Source organism: Portunus trituberculatus, chromosome 38 (genome assembly GCF_017591435.1).
Source record: "Portunus trituberculatus isolate SZX2019 chromosome 38, ASM1759143v1, whole genome shotgun sequence".
NCBI classification, from domain to species: domain Eukaryota; kingdom Metazoa; phylum Arthropoda; class Malacostraca; order Decapoda; family Portunidae; genus Portunus; species Portunus trituberculatus.
This window is the reverse complement of record NC_059292.1, coordinates 21,501,700-21,523,311: the sequence shown is the minus strand read 5'-3', so window position 1 is coordinate 21,523,311 and position 21,612 is coordinate 21,501,700. Positions and strand designations below refer to the sequence as shown.

At 40.4% G+C, this 21,612-nt stretch overlaps 1 protein-coding gene across 7 annotated transcripts in view; it reads right to left on the bottom strand.

Moving 5' to 3' along the window:
• Positions 1-4,956: 4,956 nt before the first annotated feature.
• The window catches only part of LOC123514678 (trichohyalin-like), a 67,347-nt gene continuing 50,691 nt past the window's right edge, over positions 4,957-21,612 (bottom strand). For all 7 annotated transcript variants that reach the window (XM_045272722.1, XM_045272726.1, XM_045272723.1 and 4 more), the window contains 15 exons: positions 17,090-17,310; positions 16,450-16,632; positions 15,399-15,549; positions 13,425-13,604; positions 11,750-11,896; positions 11,360-11,566; positions 10,771-10,874; positions 9,868-9,999; positions 8,957-9,348; positions 7,399-7,452; positions 7,116-7,158; positions 6,398-6,478; positions 5,846-6,049; positions 5,508-5,655; positions 4,957-5,404 (listed from right to left, as the gene is read on the bottom strand). In XM_045272722.1, coding sequence (XP_045128657.1) covers positions 5,302-5,404; positions 5,508-5,655; positions 5,846-6,049; positions 6,398-6,478; positions 7,116-7,158; positions 7,399-7,452; positions 8,957-9,348; positions 9,868-9,999; positions 10,771-10,874; positions 11,360-11,566; positions 11,750-11,896; positions 13,425-13,604; positions 15,399-15,549; positions 16,450-16,632; positions 17,090-17,310 — 2,350 coding nt within the window. In that variant the 3' untranslated portion in view covers positions 4,957-5,301. The remainder of the gene's footprint in view (positions 5,405-5,507; positions 5,656-5,845; positions 6,050-6,397; positions 6,479-7,115; positions 7,159-7,398; positions 7,453-8,956; positions 9,349-9,867; positions 10,000-10,770; positions 10,875-11,359; positions 11,567-11,749; positions 11,897-13,424; positions 13,605-15,398; positions 15,550-16,449; positions 16,633-17,089; positions 17,311-21,612) is intronic.

The window sequence follows — 21,612 nt, the reverse complement described above, 5'->3', positions numbered from 1 at the left end:
ATAATGATATTGACACACAGATATAACATGAAACATGAAACACAGATATATAACATGAAACACAGGAAAATGACATACACATATACATATAACACAGTAATAAATACAACAATAAAGAACCCAACTTAATACCTAACAATAATCCTAATCCTATATAGAGGCAATGTGGAAAACACGGACGAGGGTAAGTGATACTTATGACGTGTCGCAGTGGTGAAGTGCTGGGTGATGGTTGATCCCACGGTAGACCCAAGAGGCGTTGTGTTCACTGGTTGAGGCCTGGACCTCAACTTCCTTTTCAGAAAGCCAAGATCTGGCTTAACACTTCTGGTTTAGTGGAATGGGGCTGCGTGAATCCAACTTCGGGACAGTAGCAGGGCTTCATGAAACGGTGACGTGGAGGGTTCATGAGACGGTGGCGTGGAAGGTTCACGAGACGGTGACGTGGAAGGGGAGGCGGAGAAGTGGTGAACGAGGTAACAAGCGGTGGAGGTGATGATAGTGGAGTATGTTACGGGCGAGCCGTAACAGTACTAATTGTTTACCATTCCTTCTCATATACTGCCAATGAAAATGCCAGCCTTTTGGATTTCTTAGCCGACTTTTGTTCTGGGAAAGAAATTGTTGTAATGGGTAACTTTAATCTCCCTTGAATTCAGTGCATGGGCTACCGACACCCCTTTCATCCACTGAATTCCAATTCTACCACTGTTTTTTGGCTCTGGGATTAACTCAGTGGGTGAAAGAGTCTACATTTGTTCCTTCTGGAAACATGCTTGATTTAGTCTTGACATCTGAGGAAGACAGGGTTGGTGAAGTCTGTGTGTTGCCCCGGCCCTTTTCCTAGCTGTGGTCACAACCCTGCATCATTTAGTTACTTTTTTCAACGAGATCTGGGGACTTGCAATAATCTTTCTTTCCGACTTTGGCACAGAGGAAATTATACAATAAGTGATCATTTGTCAGTTATTGATTGGGACTTCGAGTTTACTCATCTTAATGTTAATGACATGTTTTGCCAATTTTTACAGATTCTAACTCCTTTAATTAAAGCTTACGTCCCTCTGAAAACATTAGACAGGACTGCTTCTGCACCCTGGCCTGTTAAGCCTACCCGAAAATTGAAACAACAGAGAAGTTACCTTTGGATGCAAAATGTCACAATGTACCACTCAAGGCAGGAACTCAGCTCTGGCATTCAATGCACTAAATAATTTGCTAAATTGTAATTACCAATTCAGACGTTTTGCACTGAAAAGTCAGTCAGATTATAAGTTTCTTCTAAAGGATTCTTTGCTCAACAACCCAAAGTCTTTTATTCTTATATAAGGTGGAAAAAGGTGGGCACATTTAGTGTTGGTCCTCTCAGGGATGTAAATGTTGATGCAAAAGCAATGGCTAACACATTTATTGACTATTTTGCTTCTGTGTTTACATTGTCTGTCCCACTGACCCCTGTTCCTCACCAAGTTTTTGATGGATATGGATGACATAATTTTTCCTCTGGATCACATTCATGATGCCATTTCATAACTTGACCCCTCCTCTGCAATAGGTCCAGATGCAATTCATCCCCATCTTTTGAAAGCTTGTGTATTTGGAAACATCTCTAGCCACACATTTGGGTGACACTCTTTTCCAATACTGTTAATTGTTGAGTCTGTACCTAATCCATCTCATTCAACTCTTTTCTCCCTTGTTTGTGTTCATATTTCCTGTTGCATATGTTGCACTTTCCAACCCAGAATTATAGTATTGTCTTTGTGGCTCCCATGCCTGATAAGAGGACAATGACGATGACAATCAAACCCTCAACTGTCCTCCGCGAGTCGCTGAACATCTGAAGGAGACTAAAGGGGTCTTGGATGCTGGGCCATTTGCCTAGCATAGCAAGAACACGGGCAGCTCGTGTGTGATAATGTTCCTGGTTTTGCACCAAGAACCATGTCCTGTGTTCCGCGTATCATATGCTAGTGTGATAGCTCCTTAAGGCACGAAAACAAGTCTGGATTCTTCGAGGAGGGAACCCTCTGCTGAAACTACTACCATGACACAGAGACCTTCGTCAGGATGATCACAGGGTACTCTGACCACGGTCTAGATATACAAGGTCTTCCATCCAGTTGGCTTATTTTGGTCTCGGCTGCACATATATGTCACATGAGCCCCAGTCAACGTTTACCTGTGGCTCGTGTACTTGAATTTGAATTTTCTTTCACCCCCCCTTGACAGCCCCTTTTTGTAGATGCGTGAGCTTACCATTCTGCCCTGTTATGAGACCTAGAAAACTAATTAGTAAGGCCCAAATCTCAGTTATTTGTGCTTTTGTGAGGGAGAATAAGTAAAATCTAGAAATTGCCTCAGACCCTGTAGTAACCGCTGCGATCCACGCTACACAACACACACCCAGATTCTTTGATGGTGTGGGAATGTTTTTCTTACTATGGTATTGGAAAATTAGTGTTTTTGTCTAAGAATGTTTGTATGAACCAAAATAATACTTTGTGATAATTCTGGATGAGTTAGATGAGTGTATGGAGAAATGCAATGTGGATATTGTTATGTCTTTCTTTTTGTATTATGGCAGCAACACACAGCACAACTATTGGGCATTATAAAGAGAAAATAAAAATTGGTATTAAGATGACGAGGTCAGATTATGGTTTGGTGCACAGATGCTTGGGAGCATGTGACATTGGCAGAGGTCAGGGTCTGACTGGCTAGCTGGGCCCCTGCATCACACTGACTCGGGGCCCACATGAGTCATATAGACATGTGACTGTGGATGCGTGGATGGAAGACCTTGTATATCTAGACCGTGACTCTGACGAAGTGAAGAGCTACAAGTACCCAAAAAGAAGAAAAAAAGGGATCAGTGCAGTGTAGTGCAGTGCAAAGTGAAGTTAAGTGACACTTTGTGGACTAACACATAGTTGGGTGATTGCCTGTCCACAGCGGATGATTCACCATGGAGCGAGCTTAGAGCTCATAGACTGATCTTTGGGTAGGACTGAGACCACAACACACACTCCACACACCAGGAAAATGAGGCCACAACCCCTCAAGTTACATCCCATACCTATTTACTGTTAGGTGAATAGGGGCCACACATTAAGAGGCTTGCCCATTTGCCTCGACGCTTCCCAGAACTCGAACCTGGGCCCTCTCGATTGTGAGTCAAGCGTGCTAACCACTACACTACGTAGTGTGTAGTTTATTTCATGTCATTATTTATTTTTTCCACATTTATTTTTGCATGTGATTTATTTATGCATTTATGTTTCAAATTATCTTTGCCAATATAATTATTTGTATGTATTTTTCTTTCATTTCTTGTTTTTAAACAAGACATTAAAATCACAGCAGCAGGCTGGACCATCTAGCTACTTTTAACTTTTTCTGTATTTCATTTTATTGTAACTTATACTGTCCCACCCCCTTATTCTGTACTTCCCTCTTTCTTTATAAACTTATGAAACTTAAAACTTGTCGCAAATTGAAAATTTTCAAGTTAAGACTTTTTTCAACTGCCTACAACTTATGCCCATTGACTGATGGTATAAAAGGCTATGCCCTTTCTGTTGCAATTTAATATTTTCAAGTTATGACTTCTCAACTACCTAGAACTTGATTTTCCATTCATTCCTTTTCTCCATTCCATTCCGGTTTTCACTATTCTATAGAGGGTAAATACAGGTTTATATTTTGTTGTAGTACTTTACGGTAGAGTATGCAGCTCTTATTTGATGTACTACTTTAGTGCATTCAAAAGCATGAGACATCAATCATGATTCACGAAAATATCAGCTTTGATTATGTTTTTATGGAATTTTCTCCCTGATGTTAACACATATGTCTAAGGAAAATTCCATAAATCGTACCATTTTTTGGAGACTACCTGTCTCCATGGCAGTACACCTGAGTTGATTCACGCTTGATTCGTCCATAAACCATTATTTTGCTTTACTTTTTGGGGGAGAGCCATTATTTTGCTTTAATTTCTTTGGGAGAGCCATTATTTTGCTTTATTTTTTGGGGGGGAGAGCCATTATTTGGTTTAATTTTTTGGGAGGAGAGTCATCATTTTGCTCTATTTTTTAGGGAGGAACCATTGTTTTAATTTCTTTTAACGTGGCCATTGTTGTCCTCCATTTGTTTTTATTAATGTCAACTTGGTGATCTATCTTTTTTAAGGGCTGTTTGCTTTATTTAATTTTGTATATTGCAAAATAAAAATAATGTATACTGTTTGTTTTCTATTACTTTTCCTTCAAATCAACAACTCCTAGAGTAGCTACTCATTAATAAAAAAAGTGTCTTGTCAAAATAGATGGAATGCTGGCAAACCAAGTGAAAGCATTTTGGCAGAACTCTCAAAGTAATCTCTTCTCCCCCACTCTCTTTCTCTGTCTGTCTGTCCCTCTCTCTGGGTGGCTCGTGTTTGGGCCTCTGCTCTAGGCAGCCCGAGTTTAAATCCTTGCCAAACCTAGTTGCCCGATGGGAGATGTAGAGTTCTCCCATTAACCCTAGCAATACCACATGACCTAAGCTGTTGCAGCGCCTAAAGGAATAATTTCCATTTTTAAACCAAACTCCAGTCTGGTCATGCACTCATCAAAGCAAACAGCTACACACTTTTGATGTAATCATAAACATAACTTTATTAGATGAATTCAATCCATTAAAAAAAAAAAAAATAAATAAAAACAAAATCAATCAATCAATAAACAAATAAAATAAAATAAAATAAAATAAATAAATATATTAATAAATAAATAAATAAATCTCAAATCCCACTTGGCTAAAATGTGTCCAGATCCATAAGTTCTCTATTTACATGTAACATGTCATAGAGTTTGCTGGGTCTGGTTCATATTGCTTACTACAAATTGGTAGCAGACTGTGACCAAGCTATTCCTCTCATCATCATAGGAAGGCTAACAGGAAATCACTATAAAGATTTTTCTTGTGTAATTTAGGACATACAGCCATAAATGTGTGCTGAAATAACCTAATACATTTATAAGACAGTGCTGACAATCATGAGTTAAATGACAAAATCAATCAGACCATAAGTGATTTTCACTGAATTTCACTGTCCTGCCACTGCACATTTTTATCATAACTTGTGTAATAACTTATCTGTCCATTTCTCTATAATCTTTATATGCCGAACAGCTTCTTGTCCACTTTTGATTTAAATGGGAGCATTCTACTGTGATGGGTTGAATCCCTAATTATGCACTTGTCCCTGTCTAATAAAAACCCAGGCAGGAAACACAAGTGCAGTTTAGTCCATCCTCAGCATGACTTCAAGAGAGCAAGTGACTGTCGGAACAAGTCACGATCAAGGAGTGGACTTTCCCCGACGAGATCTTGTCGAGGAAGGTTGCACAGCTGACGCCTGGAATCACATGAGCAGATGGTGATAGAATGGGCACAGTTGGCTAAAGGATTGATGTCACATGCCACAAAATATCAAGGAATCAATAACAAAATTCACTCACCTCAACTCAATATCCTGGCGAGCACAGAGAGCTTTCCTGTTGGGGCCAATGCCATCAAGGATCCTCTGGCGCTCCTGACTCCTAGCCTTCAATAACCGTGCTACACCACTGCACTCTATGACAGCAGAGACCTCAACTTTCTCTGTCTCTGTGGATGTGCAGAGGAATCTCTTATTTAGCCTTGGCAGAGAATGAAGAATGATTGGAAAAAAATTTTGGTTCTCACCAACTAATATCTCATAAAGTAGTGATGTGATATTTAAAAGTAAGGATTCCTTGTCAACTACAGAAGCAGGCAGGCTGATGAAATGCCTCAGTGATGGGAATGTAACACTTGCCTGAGTCACTCTGGGCAGTACAGGTTTCTTTAATATTCTGGATCACCTCAGGCCTGGCAAACCTGGTGGATACTCCCAGGCGAGCCAGCAGGTGGGGTGCCTTGAAGCGCTTGAGAGCTGTGCCAGCAGCCACCTCATTAGTTGACGGCTTGTTGGTGTCCCTCACCAACACTGCCCAGTTGATGTCCAGGGCACCGGCAACATCTGAGAAAACCACGAGTTAGAATAAATAGATAGACAGATATTTTTAATGACCACAAAAGTGCTGGGTACTGCATCACCATCACAAGGAATTAGTGCTAGAAGGTTACCATTTTTTTCTTTATGTAATACAAGTGCTGGCAATTCTTGTAGTTATAAAAAGAAAAATTCTGAGGTTATATAAGCAAGCTATCACAGTTTTGATGTTCAGTTAACTTAGGAGTGACATGTTTGTGTGTGACAAGGCATAACATAGGTCTTGCTTGCTGGTTATTTGTGTCCATGAGACCTTTAGAACCAGCAAGAGAGAAACAACAACACTTGACTACAGGATCCAAGCACATCACTTACTGAATTTGGCTTGGCGATCTTCCTCCAGTTCATCATCACTGATCTCCTCTAGGTGGGTCTCCTCATCTTCCTCCACAAGCTCTGCAACACCAGCAGCAGCATCATCAGTGAGAAGATTTTAATGACAATGATGGTGAAAAACTTTAAGGTTCTCACTAAGACATCATCATCATAATTCTCCAGACCACATCTCTCAAATAGAAAGAAAACACTACAATTGTTAAACAATATCATCACTGTGGTGGCAGAAATAGAGGATAGGGGCAGAACTTAACATATGACTGACACTTGTTAATTAAGATGGAATTGTTAGGTAACAAAGGCTGTGATATGAATGGACTATCCTTGCATTTCATCTTGTCCACCAATCAAATCCCAGATCTTTCAGATTTGAGATTAGGGAGGCGGTGGATAAGGTGGTGAGTGTGGGATTGGGCAGACGTCCACGCATAGGTTTGAATCCCACCAGGTACAGCCTTAAAACACTTTGCCATTTGTCAAGTGGTTTAAAGTTACCTACATATCACCATGATACCCAGGTTCTAGGTGGTTACACCCAAGATGAGCTTGGGTGGTGATATGGGCCCTAATATGGGGTACCACTATAAATAAAATTGCCTGAGCTACTAATAAGCGGAAGCTGAACATGTGCTTTACTTACCCAGTCCTCTTCTTTATCATTATACTACATGCATACAAACACATAGTACAAACTAACCTTCATAAGATGGGGCATTTTCACGGCTAAGGTTCCTTGATTCCTGCAGAGTATTAATGATGATAAATTGATCTGCACACCTCAATAGCAAGTCTCATAATCCTCACATGCATGACTTTAAATCACAATATAAATCAAATGTAGGAAGATGGTACATCTCTCTCAAGAATTTAATATGCTCAAAATTATAATTTTCTTCATCAATTTAACAATCCTTATTACTATCATGATCATTATCTTGAAAGGTCCTATACATGATTGTTGTCTAAAGTGAGTTGTGTACCTCAATGTGTGAGGTGCTGATGTTCCGGCTGTCATCCTCATTAAACCCAACAACCTGCCAGGAGAGAACAAATTAAAATTTCCACACAGACACTCTAGTTTTCACTGTGTCCCACACATGCAGATATTTCTCTCAAGGGAGGTCCAAGGAACAGATGTCAGAGGTTTAGTAGTTTTGTCACTCTTTCAGTCTTAACATGAATATGGAATAATGTATAATATCTTACTAGAGATGCATGAAGATAGAACATCTTGTGCTTTCTGAGGTGGTAGGAGGGAGAAAGTACAGTAATACTCCGCTTAACGAACAGGATAGGGGGGTGTCAAAGCTGTTCGTAGAGCAAAAATACGTTAAGCGGACGTAATTTTCCCATAGAAAATAATGGAAATAGGGGGGGATGTGTTCTGGGCTGGTCCCCAATATACCACATGGAAAAAAAAAAAAAAAAATATATATATATATATATATATATATATATATATATATATTTTTTTTTACTCATGTGGTATGTTGGGGACCAGCCCAGAACACATTCCCCCCTATTTCCATTATTTCCTATGGGAAAATTACGCCTGCTTTAATTTTTGCTCTACAAACAGCTTTGACACCCCTATCCTGTTCGTTAAGCGGAGTATTACTGTACTTTCTCCCTCCTACCACCTCAGAAAGCACAAGATGTCCTATCTTCATGAATCTCTAGTAAGATATATATATATATATATATATATATATATATATATATATATATATATATATATATATATATATATATATATATATATATATATATATATATATATATATATATATATATATATATATATATATATATATATATATATATATATATATATTTTTTTTATTACTAATGAAATACTGCGGTATTTCATTAGTAATTCACCATCACTCAGTGCCACAGAGTCAAGGTTATCCTAATGGCATGAGCGTATATGAATACTAAGATATGATATCCACTATAGCAAGCAAAAGGGTCACAAGAAAAAGAAGCGGCTGAGTGGCAGCGAGTCTCCCGCTTCGTCTGTGGCCGATCTCATCTCTGCTTTATTTTTTGGTACTCCATGTAAGATTTTACTTTATGCATTACAAAACAATCCTTTCTTGGGGGCAAGGTTTGTAAAAAGCTAATAGAAGTGTTGTTTTGTGAACATGAATGCATATATAAGACAGTAACACCACCTTGAGAGGTGGTGTTCCTAGCAACCTCAGAGCAACCTGATAGCAACCTTGTCACTGTCCCTCCAAGCGTTCATGGATGCCATTTCGCTGCAGGAGGTTGCTCTGACGTTGTTAAAGAATCTTGGATCCAGCTCCTGGAGTGCTAGAGACAGAGGCGGGGAGCAAACCAATCACAGCAAAGCTACCGCATTCGGTCCCTCACCCAGCAAATTCAAACCCAGAAAATACGCTAAAACGGATGTGGTTGTACGTTATGCGGACTATTTAGTCTAACTTTATATAGTACGTTATACCGGAAATTCGTTAGACGAACGTTCGTTAAGCGGAGTATTACTGTACTACATTTGTCCCAGGCACTCACCTCCTGGTTGAGGATGTCATCTACATCATCACTGATGTCACTGAATGTATCTTTTTCCTCCAGCACCGGGACTGTTGGTGTTGCTGGTGTTTGTGCTAGTGCTGGTCCTGGTGGTGGTGCTTGTGCTGCTTCTGTTGTTGTTACTACTGCCCCTGCCTTTGCCACCTCCTCCTTGAGTGGCTGTGACAGTGCTGGTGAGGGAGATTCAGTGCACTGCCTCTTGGTCTCTGGCTCCTCACTGGTTCTCTCCTCCTCAGCAACACCTGAATGCTTCCTGTCCTCCAAGGGACCTGCCCGTTTCCTGTCCTCTGAAGGCCCACGCTTCCTGTCCTCAGAAGGCCCTCTCTTCCTGTCCTCCGAGAGGCCACGCTTCCTATCTTCCACTACACCCTCTGCAGGAACATATACATGAATAAGCAAGCAGATTTATTAAACGGCATTATTTGCCTGTCTCTCTTTCTTCACTAAAGTGTGTGTCCAGATTCATGGAGGATAGATATAAACAAAGAACATGGAGCATCTGGATTTTGCCTGATGTGACTAGGTTCACTGAGCCTTATAATATCATTCCTTTGAAACATTGGAGAAACTGAGAAACTGATCTAAAAACTTAATAAATTGCCAATAAAAGGTTGCAACATTGGTTAAAACTTGTGAAACAAAGAAGAAATGAGGAACAACATGGATAGAATTCACAGGACACAAAACACAGGATAGAACTGGTGGGGATGACAAGGATAAAATTAGAGGGAAAGACAACACAAAATAGAATTGAAGTGAGAAAGGTAAAATGTGGCAGAACTGATGGAAAAGAAAGCATTGATAAAATTACTGGGAGAGACAGAAGAGGATAGAACTAGTGGCACAGATGATCAGAGATAGGGAGAGACACCAAATACTACTTCCCTCACCTTCTGGCACAATATCAGCAGTAGACTTGTCCTTCTTCAGCAGCAAGTCTCGTTCAGAAGCCATGCTGGGGGCGGCATCGGCAGCACGGCGCACCCATGAGCCTTTGGCTGGGTCATACTCCCACAGTTCACCTGAAAATATGGGTGACTTCACACACACAGGAGTATGACATAGCTATACTCAGAAAGGCATTGAGTTTGAGATAAGATGAGAAAAGACCTGGAGATGGTGTGTGGAGGAAGACAAAGAGAAGAATGATTTGAAGGGCTGAATATCAAACTTGCTTTCCATCCAGTAATACTCAGATAAGCATTGGGTTGGAGGTACTATTTTGAAAGAAACCAGTGAGTGAAGACTGACATTAATGTGGTGATAGTGTTAGAAGACGACAAAAAGAAGGATAATTTAAAAGATTGGGTATCAAACCTGTTTTTTATCCAGGAATACCCATATAAACATTGAGTTGGAGGTACTAGTTTGAAAAAGACCAGTGAGTAAAAACTGAAAACAATCTGGTGATGATATCAGATGAAAACAAAAGAAGGATAAATTAAAAGATTGGATATCAAACTTGCATTTAGAGAGAGAGAGAGAGAGAGAGAGAGAGAGAGAGAGAGAGAGAGAGAGAGAGAGAGAGAGAGAGAGAGAGAGAGAGAGAGAGAGAGAGAGAGAGAGAGAGAGAGAGAGAGAGAGAGAGAGAGAGAGAGAGAGAGAGAGAGAGAGAGAGAGAGAGAGAGAGAGAGAGAGAGAGAGAGAGAGAGAGAGAGAGAGAGAGAGAGAGAGAGAGAGAGAGAGAGAGAGAGAGAGAGAGAGAGAGAGAGAGAGAGAGAGAGAGAGTTTACTTGGTATTCATATACGAACTTAATGAGGAAAATTTCATAAGTAAAAGCCAGATTAGTTACCATCATTGCCTGACATGTGTGTCTGATCTTGGTCTGAGGGTGGTGGGCTGGTCATGTCCCCTCCTCGGGTGTGCAGCAGACTGGCCTCCATCGGTTCCTCATCACTGGCAGCAACAAGAAAGAAAATTGGTCTTATTTGGAGGCTTGTGAAAATAAGGTGTAAAAACTGGATGTTACTTCTAAACACATTCCTTTCTTTGATCATAATCCATGGAAAAAACATACATCTGGCTTTTAAATCTTTCACTATTTAAATTGGCAAATGTATCCCTTAAGTCAATGGAGGCAGTGAATAACATGCACAGCTCTGTAAACCTGAGCTAGGAAAAATAAACAAATAAGAATAAATAAATAATATTGAATGGAAAAATTAGTTAAAAAATAAGGAAAAACAAAAACCAGAATAAAATAACAAAATAAAATAAAATAAAGTAAGCATTACGAACAATTTACATGAAATCTTATACTATGAACACAGATAGTCAGGAGCTACCTTGTGCATGTCTGCTAGCATTTTTGCAGTGACGTGTCACAACTGGTGGCTATGTGCTGAGAAAGCCCAAAGACACACACACATATGCACACTTACATGTGACGGTGTCCTGGAGGCTCAAGGCTCTGCTCCACAGCCTCTCGGCGTGAGCGGCGTCCCACTGGAGGCTGCTGGCTGCGCTCCCGGCTGAGAGACAAACTCTGGGAGGCTGAGGGCAGGAGCTCCCGACTGCTGGGGTAAGGCGGTGGTCCATGATCCACCCAATCAGCCTCACGGGCAGCCCACTCATCCCTGTAACTGCGCCTGTTGGTTAAAAATAAACTGAGTAAGTGCACTAAATTTTTAAAGACATGTAGTTCTGTCATACTTTGCATCTTCATCTCATCAATGATGGTTAATTGAGATGGGTGTATATAAATTTCCTATACTCCAATAAGATGAAGAGGTTCATCCCCATTCAGATATTATGGAAAGAAAGAGGCCTACCGGGAGTGCTGGCTCCACTGGTCTTGATGGAGGGAGGATGACACTACACGGTCATCCACCCAGTCATGGGGCTCTTCCCCCCACTCAGCAGCTCGGCTGCTGCTGCCAGTGGCGCCACGCCCATACTCGTCTGGCCACTCGTCATGCCTGGGGATGAGGATGATGCTGCTGTGAAGGATCTGATGCATCACACCTTTGTACCAAAACTCAGTTTAATGATTCCTCATCCGCTGTTTAGTTTCTCTCCGACATCGGGAGGGGTGTGAATGAATGTTAAGGGGACCCTCTAGTGGCCATGGTATTGAAAAATCTGAAAAAAAAAAATTGAAAATCCCCAAAACACCACCAAAGCATCCCCAAACATATGGCAACATAGTGATGGAGTATTTTGGGGAAATACGCTAAAATATGTGGGGTATTTAAACTTTAAAGGGCCCCTGCCAGGCCGACCGCAGCACGGGGCTTCCCCCCTCCCCACTCTCTGTACCATAAATGATGATAATAAGCATGGAAAAAGCCATGGAAAGTGCTTTCTTTGGTAAGGATAGGTGGGCGCTGGCAACTTAGTACTATGGCGTACACAGGAACACACCCTCTCCCCTTCCATTTTAGTCTCCATGTGACTGTGATGGGAGGAGGATCTATTAAGTATCTAGCCCGTTATTTCACATCTTGCAAGCCACAATCCAGCCTATTTTACCTGCCTTTTTTGCCTTATAATATTTAAACAAATGGTGCAAGTGGAAATTACAAGTTGTACCGACCATGCATGGATGGGAGACACCCTCGCCTTTGAGCGACTAATAACTACAATCATTGTAGGGGCAGCCAGGTGCCATATGTGTTGTACAGAATATTCTAAACATGCCTAAAAAGGATATATGATGCACATGGTGGTGTATGAGCACCAAATATCCAACCCAAATAAATGTACAGGGTCATAGAGGACCAAAATGACATCTCTGGGTTTTTTTGCCTTTTTCTCTGTTTCCACTTTTTATCATTCAAATCGTATCTTCTCCCACATTTCTCAACGGATTTTCAATTTTGAGGTATTATTTTGAAGCTCAATGAAGCTGCTACATTTCCACCTCATAGAATTTGGAATTTTTCTTTTAAATGCCGCAATATAATTTTATATATATATATATATATATATATATATATATATATATATATATATATATATATATATATACATAAAAAAAAAAAAAATCGAAAAAAAAAAAAATTCATAATGGCCATCAAAATAAAAAAAATCAAAATCCTATGAGTTGAAAAGTTTTGGTATACGACATACTTCATATCCACACTGGCAAAATTGAAATATGTCCTCTAGTGACAAAGCTTATAGGAAAATTATATATTTTAAAAAAATAATTTTATATTTTTCATGCAGTTATTTATGGGTTAATTCCCTTGTAACTACTAAACTAACACGTACCTCTTTATTTTCGATTTTTCAAAAACCTCACCAGACGGTCCCCTTAATATGAAAGCTGGTACCTTTGAGGAGATAGCCTTGGTATATGTGTATGCATATGTTTTGTGTATGGTTGTGCTTTGGCAAGTTTATGTGATGAGTGTATGCCAGAGGTGCTAGGTTATCCTAATGGTTTGTCTGGGGCTTTACTCTTATTCTCTGATAGTTTCTCACCATCTCTGGCTGCCTCACCTGGAGTGTTTGTGTCTGTCCCAGGAGGTAGCAGTGCGGCTAGAGGGCCACTCGGGCTGATGTCGGTGCCGCAGGGGAGCCACGTGGGGAGCATAGTGGTCTGAGCGCTCCAGTCGTTCCAGTTCCCTCTGTTCTTCCATCCAGGCGTCATGCACGCGTGGGTCCAGGCTGCTGGCACTCCTAGGATGGTGGGGCATAGGTCAGACATAGGCAGTGTGTGTGTGTGTATTTACCTATTTGTATTTACCTATTTGTGTATTACAGGGCCCGAGCTAAGCTCTCTGTGTCCTGTCTCCTTGTCCACTCCTGTCATATCTCTCTTTCATCTGATTGACACACACCACGTCAACGACATCACTACTCAGTTTATTCCACTTATCAATACTATGATGCGGGAAACTACTTTTTTCTCACGTCATTTAGACAGATGTCTTTTATTAGTTTTTTTTCCATGTCCTCAGAGATGATTACTTGTGGTCACCTTTATCAATTCTGTCCAATATGTCAATCTTGTTCACCAATTTATACATAGTTATCATGTCTCCCCTTGTTCTTCTCTCTTCTAATGTGGTCAGCCCCAGTTCCCTCAGTCTTTCCTCATAGTCTAACTCTTTGAATCCTGGTACCATCCTTGTTGCCAGCCTCTGTACCCTTTCCACCTTCTTCACATTTTTCTTCATGTGCGGTGACCAGACGCAAGCTGCATCTTCTAACTGGGATCTTATTAAAGTGCATAGTATCTTCTTCATCATTCCTTCATCTAGGTAGTGGAATGCAAGACCAATATTTTGAAGCATACACTTAACCCTCGGTTATCGCGCCCAATTGGGGCCGAAATAGCATCGCTATAGCCGAAAACGTGATAGCCGAATTGATATTGGCGGGAAGGCGGTTTTGGCCAATGAGCGCTCAGATATCCCATGACGTCATGGCTGGGCGTGCGATAGCAGGCATCTGAGGTCGCGATAATGAAATTTTAGCAGCTTTTCATGGGTGCATGATAGCAATAAAACGCGATAGCGGAAGTCGCGATAGCCGAGGGTCGACTGTATTATATGTTTTCCCAAATATCTTGTTTATGTGTTTCTCCGGTGACAAAGTGTTTTGCATGGTTACTCCTAAGTCTTTCTCCTCATTGGTCTCTTCAATTTTCTCATCACCCAGCCTGTAATCCCTGTTTGGTCTGTATCTACTTCTTCCCATTTTCATAACATGGCTCTTGTTTATATCAAATTCCATCTGCCACTCTTTATTCCACTCATATATTTTATCAAGATCTTCCTGTAACTTGTTACAATCTTCCACATTCTTTACTCTCCTCATAATTTTAGTATCGTCCATGTGTGTGTGTGTGTGTGTGTGTGTGTGTGTGTGTGTGTGTGTGTGTGTGTGTGTGTGTGTGTGTGTGTGTGTGTATTTACCTAGTTGTAGTTTTACAGGGCCTGGGCTTTATGCTCGTGTGGCCCCGTCTCCATATCTACACTTATCCAATCTTACTTTAAAAGTGTGCACACTCGTTGCAGACACTACTTCTTCATCTAAACTGTGTGTGTGTGTGTGTCTTCATCTAAACTGTGTGTGTGTGTGTGTGTGTGTGTGTGTGTGTGTGTGTGTGTGTGTGTGTGTGTGTGTGTGTGTGTGTGTGTGTGTGTGTGTGTGTGTGTGTGTGTGTGTGTGTGTCAACCACTCAACCACAGCCTTTCACAGGGATATTGATAGACAGAGAGATAGTAAGGTGATTAAACAGTACATGATTTTATCAGTGTTACTGTGCACCAGTCATATGCCAAATGCATTAATCTAACTAACTTGCTCCTGTACAGGCACAGTGCTGCTTTCCTCAGCTGATGCATCACAACTCTGTACCAATGGTTATTTTAATGATTTCTGGTCTGCCTGAATTTTCAGCCTGTATCACAATATTGACTTTTGAAACAGACAAACTCCAATGGGGGCAAGAGAGGAGCGTCTCACCGCCTGCGTTCATCAGAGAAGCGAGCATCTATAGGAGGGGCGCGGCGGTCAGTACAGCGGTCATCTAAGGGGGGGAGGGCTCGGCGGTCATGTAAGGCAAGTTCCTCATAGCGGCTACGACCTGATTCGTAGCGAGCCCTGTCCCTCTCACCTGAAAAAACACATGAGTAGTAATCAAACTCTGTGAATGATAAATAAATAAATAAATAATAAAAATAAAATAAAATCTGATAAATAAATTAACTATTTAAATGAATGAATAATAGATAAAGAAAACAAACTAACCACTTAAATCAATCAAAAAGTAAATAAAATGCCTTTACAGAGAGACTAACTAACTTTTTTTTTTACGTTAAGGCCTATAGCACCTGTAGGCACACTTGAAGAGTGTATGGGAAGCGCTGTTCAGCTTCTGCCTATAAACGGCACAGGCAATTTTATTTATAGTGGTACCCATATTTGGGCCCATATCACCAGCCAAGCTCATCTTGAGTGTAACCACCTAGAACCTGGGTATCATGGTGACATGTAGGTAACTTTCAACCACTCGACAAATAGCACAGACACCACAAACCATTTCCCATCCATCCAGAAGCTACAATTAATTACTGTAATAACCTGATGACTTGAGATTATATCTGATTATGAGCTAATTAATTCCCTCTCTTTACATATTTTGTTCAGCTGAGGTGGAAAGGTAAAAACTGAAAACTGTAATCCCATGAAGAATAACAAAGATGAGCAGAATGCACACAAGTAAGGAGCCTACGGTGTCTGAGGAGCATGGCAAAGTAGTGAGTGGCAAATTAGAAGTCACTTTACCTTTCTGGGACACTTTCATGGTACTGATGATTGGTTAACAAAGATTTTATGCCATGAATGGGGGGGGAGAGAGAGAGAGAGAGAGAGAGAGAGAGAGAGAGAGAGAGAGAGAGAGAGAGAGAGAGAGAGAGAGAGAGAAATCCATGAGAATCCAGCTATTAATTTCTGTGGCATCTGAAAAGTTCCGATGAGAGAGCAGACTATTTAAAAATACAGGCAGATGACTCACTCTGGAAGTGGTCATAAGCAGTTTCCTCATAAGCTCGTCGGTCATCCACAGGCAACACACGGGCATCTAGCTCTGGCCGCACTCTTGATGCGTAGAACTCCCTCTCTTCCTCAAAGTCTCGGTTACTGCTCCTCAACACAACCTCCCGCTCCCTCACAAACTCATGCTCTCGACTATACCGACCTGGCAAAAGTGGGAAGCAGATGTAAGAGAAGTAGTCAAGCAACACATCTGAAAGTTTGAGTCATGGATCTATATTGATAATATAACTTGTATAGTTGTATAGGTAACTAAATACTTGGGTAAAATTTTGAACAATGCAAAAGAACCTCTTAATTTATCCTATATATCTGGCAAATAAAAGGCACCACACACTCATACACATATCATGAACACTCTTGGCCATATATTTCTATCCTTTTAATGATAACTTTGTATTCTTGAGAATTTGTGAAATGTTGTCATTTCATACTGAAAAGAATTTAGTATTTCATGATAAATTTTGTCTATCTATCTGTCTGCTTAACTGTCTGTCTATCTATTTATCCATGTACTTTTCTATCTATCAATTTACTATCAAGTCTGCACTCAAACAAACAATATCTCAATCAACAAGCAATGACAAGAAGACAATACTTACTCCTCCTCTCCTCTACTTCCCTCAGCCTCTCTCTCTCCCTCTCCCTCTCCTGCTCTCGCTCCAGCATCTCTACTCGTTCCCGCTCCCTCTCCTTCATCAGCTCTCGGTCACGAAGCATCTCTCTCTCCCTCAGCTGCTCCCTCTCTCTCAGCTGCTCCCTATCCCTTTCCTCTCGTCTTGCCTCCTCCCTTCTCCGCTCCTCGTAGTGCTCTCGTTCATGTCTGTAAGGGAAGGGAAAGGATGTAGTTAAGATATGAAGATTTCTCCCTCTGTGTGTGTATTTACCTATTTGTGTATTACAGGGCCCGAGCTAAGCTCTCTGTGTCCTGTCTCCTTGTCCATTCCTGTCATATCTCTCTTTCATCTGATTGACACACACCGCGTCAACGACATGACTGCTCAGTTTATTCCACTTATCAATGCTACGATGCGGGAAACTGTATTTTCTCACGTCATTTAGACAGATGTCCTTTATTAGCTTTTTTGCATGTCCTCGGAGATGATTACTTGTGGTCACCTTCATCAACTCTCTATCCAGTATGTCAATCTTGTTCACCAATTTATACATAGTTATCATGTCTCCTCTTGTTCTTCTCTCTTCTAATGTGGTCAGCCCCAGCTTCCTCAGTCTTTCCTCATAGTCTAACTCCCCTGAGTCCTGGTACCATCCTTGTTGCCAGCCTTTGTACACTTTCTACCTTCTTCACATTTTTCTTCATATGCGGTGACCAGACACATGCTGCATATTCTAACTGGGGTCTTATTAAGGTACATAATATCTTCTTCATTATTCTTTCATCTAGGTAGTGGAATGCAAGGCCAATATTTTGAAGCATGTTGTATGTTTTCCCAAAAATCTTGTTAATGTGTTTCTCCGGTGACAAAGTGTTTTGCACGGTTACTCCTAAGTCTTTCTCCTCATTGGTCTCTTTAATTTTCTCATCACCCAGTCTGTAATCCCAGTTTGGTCTGTATCTACTTCTTCCCATTTTCATAACATGGGTCTTGTCTATATTAAATTCCATCTGCCACTCTTTACTCCACTCATATATTTTATCAAGATCTTCCTGTAACTTGTTACAATCTTCCACATTCTTTACTCTCCTCATAATTTTAGTATCGTCCATAAACATGTTCATATAACTGTCAATTCCTACTGGCATATCATTAACATAAATCAAAAACATGATGGGACCCAGCACTGACCCTTGTGGAACTCCACTGGTTACCTTCTTCCACTCGGACTTCCTTCCTCTCACCACTGTTCTCATTTCTCTTCCCATTAAGTAATTTTCCATCCATTTTGCTAGTTTATCATTTACTCCTCCAGTCATCTTTAGTTTCCACATCAGTCTATTGTGTGGTACTTTATCAAAGGCCTTTCTCAAGTCCAGGTAGATAGCATCCACCCATCCCTCTCTATGTTGTAGTATGTCAGTCACTCTTGAATAAAAACATAATAAATTGGATACACACGATCTTCCTTTTCTGAAACCAAACTGCCTTTCACTCAGAATGTTTTCACTTTCTAGATACTCACTCCACTTAGCTTTAATTACTTCTTCACATACCTTGCACAATATACTAGTCAACGATACTGGTCTATAATTTAGCGGTTCCATTCTACTACCATTCTTATATATAGGCACAATGTCAGCTCTTTTCCACTCTTTCGGGACTAATCCTGTTCGTATGGAGGTTTCCACAATATCAAATATGGGGTTCAACAATTGATCCTTACATTCTTTTAGCAACCTCCCAGATATGCCATCAGGCCCCATTGATTTATTAATATCCAGATTGCTTATAATTTTCCTTACATCTTCCTTAGTAACCATGATGTCCTGCATTTGCTTTATTTCCGTAGGCCTTCCTCCCATAAAATGCTCCTCCTTTGTAAACACTTTGCAAAAGTTGTTGTTCAAAATTTCAGCTATCCCTCCAGCATCTTCATATACTTCTTCCCCGGTTTTTACCTTTTCTATTGCCTCCCTTTTATTTAGTTTTCCATTTATGAATTTGTAAAACATTTTTGGGTCACTATCACAGTTTTCCACCATCCTCTGTTCATATTCCTTCTGTGCTGTTCTCCTTACTTCAACATATCTATTCCTTGCTGTTTTGTAGCCTTCCTTGATAATACATCACTGTTTTTCTTAAGTTTCTTCCATGCCTTTTCTTTGTTCTTTTTTGCTTCTTCACAATTTCTATTAAACCACTGTTTATTATTTAAAGTCCCCTTTCTGTAATATGGCACAAACTTTTTCACAGCAGAGTTATACAAATCCATAAATTTATCGTACTTCAATTGCATATCTCTTTCCTGGTATAGCACGGACCAGTCAATTTCATTAAAGAACTCCCTTATATGGTTAGAATTTGCCCTAGTATAATTAAATTTTTCCTCCTTGCGTTCCACAATCTTATTTGTGCTTAATTCTGTATCCAACTCAAAGCTTAGGACATCATGTGTGTGTGTGTGTGTGTGTGTGTGTGTGTGTGTGTGTGTGTGTGTGTGTGTGTGTGTGTGTGTGTGTGTGTGTGAGTGTGTGTGTGTGTGAATGTGTGTGTGTGTGTTTCACTGTTTGATCTGCTGCAATCTCTGACGAGACAATCAGACGTTACCCTACGGAACGAGCTCAGAGCTCATTATTTCCGATCTTCGGATAGGCCTGAGACCAGGCACACAACACACACCGGCACAACAAGGTCACAACTCCTCGATTTACATCCCGTACCTACTCACTGCTAGGTACATGTGAAAGGAGACACACCCAAATATCTCCACCCGGCCGGGGAATCGAACCCCGATCCTCTGGCTTGTGAAGCCAGCGCTCTAACCACTGAGATACCGTGTGTGTGTGTATTCAACTAGTTGTAACATACAGGAAAAGAACTATGCTCATACTGTCCCGTCTCCATATCTATGAAAATCCAACATTTCTTTGAACTAATTGATTGTTCTTGCTTCAATAACTCTCTTATTTAAACCATTCCACACCTCTACACATCTTTGTGGAAAGCTGAACTTCTTGGTATTTCTCCAGCAGTTGTTCTTTCTTAATTTCTTTCCATATCCTCTTGTGTCACTGGTGTCCCAGATTATTGAGTCTTCTCTATCTAATTTTTCCAGTCCATTCATCACTCTGTACACTGCAATTAGATCTCCTCTTTCCCTTCTCTGTTCCAAAGTTGTAAGACCTAGTATTCAGAGCCTTTCTTCATATGACTGTTCATTTAAACTTGGGGGAATCTTTGTTGCTGCCCTCTGTATTCTCTCTCTCTCTCTCACTCTTTTTTTTACAGTAAGACCTATAGCGCCTGTAGGCACACTTGAAGAGCATTTAGGAAGCGCTGCTCAGCTTTCGCGCCCATTAGTGGTGCAGGCAATTTTATTTATAGTGGTATCCATATTAGGGCCCACATCACCAGCCAAGCTCACCTTGAGTGTACCCACCTAGAACCTGGGTATCATGGTGACATGTAGGTAACTTTAAACCACTTGACAAATGGCAAAGTGTTTTAAGGCCTCTTATTTGAACCCACGCTCTCTGCCCGATCCCACGCTCACCACCTTATCCACTGTGCCACCGCCTCTAGTTTCCTTATGTGTTCCTTTTTGTTTTGTGATCATACTGCAGCTGCATATTCTAATTTTGGGCATATTAGTTATTATCAGTTTTTTAATTACATTTTCAGCTATGTAAGTGAATGCCACCTTTATATTTCTCAAAAGTTCATAGGCATTTCCTGTAATTCTATTTATGTGGTTTTCTGGTGACAAGTTATCTACAATGGTTACTTCTTGGTCTTTTTCTTCAGACTTCTTTATAATTTCTTCATTCCCCATTGAATAAACTCCCTCGGCCTTCTTTGGCTAATTCCAAATTCTATTATGCTGCACTTTTTTTTCATTAAATTCCATTTCCTATATGAGTGATCATCCCACTATTTCATCCAAGTCTTGTTGTAGCAACTCCCAATCTTTTTTTCTATCACCATTTTCATTAATTAACTATCATCTACAAACAGACTGATGTAACTGTCTATATTTTCTGATATATCGTTCACATATACCGCAAACATTATTGGTGCTAATACCGACCCCTGCAGAACTCCACTTAAGACTCTTTTCCAAGCCAATTTTTTAATCTCTTATAATTGTTTTAATTTCTCTGCCTTTTAGAAAGTCAGCCTTTCATTTCAGAAGTCATCCCTTTAGTCCTCCATTTTGATCAAGTTTCCACAGTAACCTTTTGTGTGGAACTTGTCAAATGCCTTCTTCAGATCTAAGTAGATGCAATCCACCCAGCCATCCCTTTCTTGCAAAATATCAACCACTCGAGTAGAAGCTTACTAAATTTGTGACACATGATCTATTTCTTCTGAATTCATACTGTCTATCAACATACCTTTCTCCTCCAGATATTCCATCCATTTCTTCTTTATTATCCTTTCACATATTTTTGCTATTACACTGGTCAATGACACTAGTCTGTAGTTTAATGTATCATCCTTATTTT